Here is a 5,829-nt window from a genome sequence, read left to right on the forward strand (position 1 = left end):
CGAGCAATAGATTTGCATAAACCTGTCGTTCAAATAGAAAATTAGACCGTATGGTAGATAGATTTAAAATAATGGTTCTAAATAAATGGGGAGGAGGCAAAGGTTTCACTTCTTTAATCATCAAAAACGCTTTAATGATTTCAGCAATAGAATCCAAGAGATTAGAGTACATCTAGATGCAATGGCCATTTTGAGGCAATTAGGCCTTTTTTTTTTTTTTTTTTTGTTTCCCACCCGGTGATCGGTATCCGCATTGGAGTTCGACTATATCCGAATTCACGCCGTGTAGGACCAATCGGAGAAAGCGCTCCTCGCCATGATTTTTCCATAATCAGGCTCGCGACATCTTCTATCATGTAGTTGAGGCGATATCATTTAGCAGGAACCACCAAAAAATATGTTGGAGATGGATAGGACCTCTCCCCCTTAAGCAAAGGTCTCAGATTCGGTACGAAGAAATCTTGATAGAGAGTGCTTTCCTGATCAGGCTAGTGGATCTCGGATAGAATGTAAGATGATTAAATTAAAAAAAGATATTAGCACAGTAGCACTAGACTTATACTACACGTAAAAATTGGTGCATGTTAGAACTCAAGATCTCCTCTAATGCGCAGACAGTTTGTTAAATTCTTGAGTATTAATTGCGTGAACGAAGCTGATTTTGCTCTGATTCCTTAAGATAGGCATCAAACTGGTAGTTGTTAGCTCAAATCTCACACCTGTGTCTCATTGTCAAACGAATTGCTTAATTTCTTCCAGCTATAAATTTTCTAATCAGGATTACTTTAGCGATGAAAGATTACAGTGATAGTAGTAAATTTTAATAGAGTTGTGATAAGGTTCTCAAATAATGAATGACATCTCAAAGTCTTTAGGAACCAATCTGCTTCAAAGTAACAGTAAGCAAATAACCCAACGACCCTAAAATGATTTACTACAGTGTAACGGAATTTGTTAAATTTTAAACCAAACGGGGGTAAGCAAACCACATTTTGGGGCCAGTTTTTAAGTGGTTGTTCAGAGTAATACAACTTGTAAAATCCATCGTCAAACTGGGGTCTTCTTTTCCGTTTCTTTTGATCTCTTTTTTTCCTTTTGGGAAGAGTGGGTCCTCTCCTTTACAAGTTTGGTTTATGTATTAATTGGTTCCTCCACTTCTACTCCTTTCTTTTTACTTTTTCCTTTTGGGGTTTGGGGATTGTTTTTGCACTCTGAATATATGATCCAAGTGTAAAAGAAACCAAACTGTAATAGACTGAAGCCAATTATAACAACAAATAACCTCACAAGTTTACTTGATCATCGAGCAAAATGGAGGAACATACAAATGACAGCCATCCACTACATGTACAAAACTCATTCCTAGACAACTCTACTGCTGAACCCCCGCATCTACAGAGGATTTCTCCAACTCAAGACTGGCACAGGACGAAAAACCACTACAGTAGAACATATATATAATAATAACAAAAGCTGCTACACCAATTGATCATCCATTAACATTCTACCTGCAAATCCTTCTCAGATTATGTAGTCCTACTATTAACTACCGAACTAGTGACACTGAGTTGTCAAGAAGCTTCTCACTTGATGTTGGCCTAAATTCATTTTTGGTTCCTCTTCTCTCTTTCTTTTGGGCAGAGATAAGGAGGATAAGGCTCTAGCTGACACCACCTTTCCAACTAGTGATTTCCATAGCCCGTCTTCTACCTTTTGTTGCACCTTCACTTTGAATTGTCTGTAATGTAGAATTGGACATATTTAGAGACTCAATAATTACCAAGAACATGAACAAGAAAAATAGTTGGCCCTACTGATAAAGAGGGAAAACTACGTAATTTAAAGCAGATATTTATGTAACACAGTTCGACCTTATTTATTCCAGAGTGTTGTAAGGTTACTAAAGCATCTTGCAGAAGATATTTACAGGAAATCTGATAAAGACACTTCTTTTTTAGGGATGAAATCAGATAGGGACATTTCAACTATGTAGAAACTAAAAAGGGAGCGTCACAAAAAATCTGGTCCTGTTTCTAAGAGTTAAGTACCGCATGTGTAAGGACTTCATAAAGCCACGTTGATAAACTCTTTACGACTGTCTATGTCACAACTATAAGATCAAAATAGACTGCTATGGTATGAAATGTTTGATAAGGTCGTTACCAATGGCGCTATTATTAGCCAATTAGAAACAGTAAGTGGATCAAAATTAAAGAGGAAACAGACAAGTCCATGCCCCCTAGTTCTTTGCTTTTTTTATAAAGACATATCACTTAAATAGCATCTTAGTCCTGAAAATTTACTTGAACACGTTCCAAGGTCGAACATAAATGCATATGCTGATATTGGAACTGACTCATTCTCCAACTTAAGGAACTATCCAGATGGTTCCACTAAAAATTGGCATCCTTAGCGTTTATTTCCTTCATAATATCTTGTAAAAGTTTCTTCTAAGCCAATTGACAGGTTAATCTTATTAAGTATATGCGAAAAAATAAAAATAACAATCAAACTATCAACTCGATTTTGTTTATACCTGCACAGAGGAACTCGGCATTCATCAGGTTGGTCACAGATTGACGAATGTAATCTAAGGAGCTGCCACATCCTTTTGCATCGCAAACAACCTCCATTCACCCTTCTCTCACACGTAGCGAAGTGTCGAATAAGGAGCTGGACGCCTTGGCATGTTTTGAATTTGCTACAAGGCAGCTTCTTTGTGCAGGGCTCCTCATTACATGGCCCCACGCTGGTGCATCCTTCAGTGCATATGTGCTCTATACAATCCATCGCTTCGCTTAGCTGTAAATACAAGTTTTGTTCCCTTCTGTGTCTTCTTGTCCTCTTCTTCCTCTATAATAACAAAATTCCAAATATAATTTAGTAAACATTCGTTGAATGGTAAAGGAGGTGCAAACAAATATCCAATTGTTTCACTATCAAGGGACAAACTTTAACATTGTACAACATTTTCATGGTAAGAATTTTGATTTTAAACGTACCGAATCAGCCTCATCCATGAACTGCAGAATTTCAAGTTCAAGTTGAGGGTCATGATCTTGGAGGAATTTCCAACCCTCAGTCTTCTCAACTTTCTTGAAATTGGTTGATATCAATTTCAAGCACTTGAGATAAAGATCAGGTGCATCACATAGCCTGGCTAGTTGAAGCATATCCACAGCATTTTCAATAGTCAATTGCTCAGCCAACCCCTTTGTGCATTTCTGCTTTAGCTGTGGTACCAAGTACACATGAGAAAGTGCTAGAAGATGAATACCATGTTTCTTCATCTGCTCTTCAGTACACCTGATCACAAGGATAATTTAGTCATTACAGACACCAAGATTTTTTGTTAAAAAAATACAATATTTTCTCCTCCAATAATAGTGGAAAACTTATGACCGCCGGCGCTTGATTAGTTGAGTCTTTGTCAGAATATTAAGGAAAGAAATAATGATTAATTAATCTAAGCGGCAAATAATGTACCCATGTGTAAGATGATAAAGAAATGAGAGGCAGGGATTTAATTTAGGGTCCAATTACCAATCTTTTAATCAAATTTTGAGTCATCTACACGTAATGATCACTTTCAGCTCCAGTAAATATAGGTCTAACATAGTTCAATATATTCAGGTTGAATGAGACTCATGAAATAACGTGCACATGTAAAATCACGGGCGAAATAGATTTGGTGGAGAAAAAAAAAAAAATCTACTGCTAATGGTCACTTTCAGCACCAGTAAATCCAGGACTAACAATATTCAAACCAATCAGGATTTATCAAAGGTTGAATGAGACTACTACTCATGAGAATAACGTACAAATATTAAAACAAGGGTGAAATGGACTTGGCGTGTATGAGAAAACTCACTTGAACGAAGAAAGAAACTTGACAAACACGGAAACGGCGTCGCAAGGAACACCGAGAATCCGAATAGTTTTCTCCGAGCTCCGCTTCTTTTGCGGCCGAACTAGTATGCTCTCCAGAACTGACGAAGCAGCAGCCTACAATTACGTTTTACGAAAGAAAACAATCAGTACTTTTTTCTTAATTGAAACAGATTTTCCAACAATTGAATTGAAATTCAATTCTATTCACATTTAGAAACTGAAAATTTACAAATGTTCACAATTCGCCGGTTTGAAAGTAAAATTGAAGTTTGTTAAATCGCGAATAAATCTTATTAAAAAGAGTGCGCAAAAAGATCTCAGGTTAGCAGGGTTCGAGAGGTATGACATGGACAGACTCAATTCAGAGGCGGATGGAGCACTATAACCCAAACTTTCTATGCGCGATATAAATTTATGTGTAAAAATTTACTAAAATCACAATAAATAGTAGGATACGAACCCATTATTAAATATAATGGTTCAATGCTAAAAAATTTAAAAGGTTAAACCCCTGTAGAGATTAAATTCTAGATCCGTCACAGACTTTAATGCAAAGCGTTAGTGGTTCTGCTACTTATTCGTTTCAACCTACTATAGTGTCAATAATTCGGCATTTACAAATTCCTCCGGCCCCTTCATATAAATCTTATTGAATTTGTGAAACTCGAATGCTTAGAAATTTCCGTACCAGAACAGTAGAATGTGCCGGAATACGGCGGCCACCGGAGGTGATGATTTGAATGTCAGCTTCTCCATCAATATCGGCAGCAAAGTTATTTGGCGACATAACGACAGATTTTAGAAGACTAATAATATCGATTCAATGAACTTTCTGTCTCCTAGGGGTATAATAATTCAGATGTTACAGTGGTTTTCTTATAGTTTTCGGTGTAGAATAATGGTTTGCATGTCTCCATATATATAGGCAACGTGATCACACCAACAGAAAAGCTAAAGGGCGGACAGCGTGGAGGATCTCAATTCATAATTAATCTCACGCTCTCTTCTTAATGCGTGATCACCACTCTCTTTGACCGAAACAAAATATCAATCCGTGAAAATTTATGTTCCTCCGTTCCAAAATACTGGTTAAGTTTCGTTATTTGATAGTTAATTCGATTAATTTTCAAAGTTAAATGGCATTAGCTTAATTTAATATTTTAAAATTAAAATTAGCTATCTGAAATCTACACATAAAAAACTATAAGATGCAATTTTTGATATTAATAAAATGTAAAAAATATATCTTAAAACGTTAGCTAAAGTTTATTTAGTCTGACTCTCTAAAAAGGTGATGTGACGAGTAATTTGGGATGGAGAAAGCAATCACTATATGCTTAAGAGAGCGTGAGAAAGAATTGGTTGAGTTTTGAATTAAATTTCCATTTCTAGCCTTGAACTTTTTGTGGTTTTATTTTCTGGGTCCCCTTTTTTTGTGGAGATTTACAAAGATATGGATAACCCACCTCATCAATGACAGGCAAGGTCGAGAATTGGCAATAACGGCCTTTAGAAACTTTCAAAGGCCAAAAATTAAATCAATAGCCACTTTCTATTTACTCCAAGAGAATGAGGTGTCATCCTAATCCTCTATTAACCATTCAATTTGGACACTTTTCTCTATTAGTAAATTAAAAAGGGTTAGCCATGTTGGCGTACCTTGCCACGTCAGAACCAGTATAGATTTTGTTTTACCCTTTGTTGCTAAATGACTATTTAATGCTCGCTCCCCTCTTGCTCAATTTATATGGCAAACTTTTTTTTTAGGCTATGCAAAATGAATATTATTTTTTTTATATTGAGAAATCATTTATCTCTAGTGTCTTATTTTAGTCTTAATTGGATGATAAATAGTCATGTAGATGTCTAAGGCTCTCAAAAAAAAAAAAATCCCTTAAACATCAATCTCAATCAAATAGTGTCACGTAAATTAGAATG

General features: G+C 36.0%; 1 protein-coding gene across 2 annotated transcripts; it reads right to left on the minus strand.

The window, feature by feature from the left end:
- Positions 1 to 1,231: 1,231 nt before the first annotated feature.
- On the minus strand, positions 1,232 to 4,786 carry LOC132056031 (BTB/POZ and TAZ domain-containing protein 1-like). 2 transcript variants are annotated; one of them, XR_009414708.1, is made up of 6 exons: positions 4,580 to 4,786; positions 3,872 to 4,005; positions 3,003 to 3,306; positions 2,537 to 2,853; positions 1,426 to 1,738; positions 1,232 to 1,375 (listed from the first exon to the last, which is right to left on the minus strand). XR_009414708.1 is itself a non-coding variant. In XM_059448070.1 (5 exons), the coding sequence occupies exons 1-5, from the start codon at positions 4,676 to 4,678 to the stop codon at positions 1,555 to 1,557; spliced, it is 1,038 nt and encodes a 345-aa protein (XP_059304053.1). In that variant the 5' UTR covers positions 4,679 to 4,786; the 3' UTR covers positions 1,232 to 1,554. The 2 variants fall into 2 exon arrangements, 1 of the variants encoding a protein (XP_059304053.1); XM_059448070.1 differs by having other exon boundaries at positions 1,232 to 1,738.
- Between the last annotated feature and the right edge of the window lie 1,043 nt (positions 4,787 to 5,829).

The sequence above is a fragment of the Lycium ferocissimum genome, chromosome 5 (assembly GCF_029784015.1).
Source record: "Lycium ferocissimum isolate CSIRO_LF1 chromosome 5, AGI_CSIRO_Lferr_CH_V1, whole genome shotgun sequence".
In the NCBI taxonomy this organism is placed as follows: Eukaryota; Viridiplantae; Streptophyta; class Magnoliopsida; order Solanales; family Solanaceae; genus Lycium; species Lycium ferocissimum.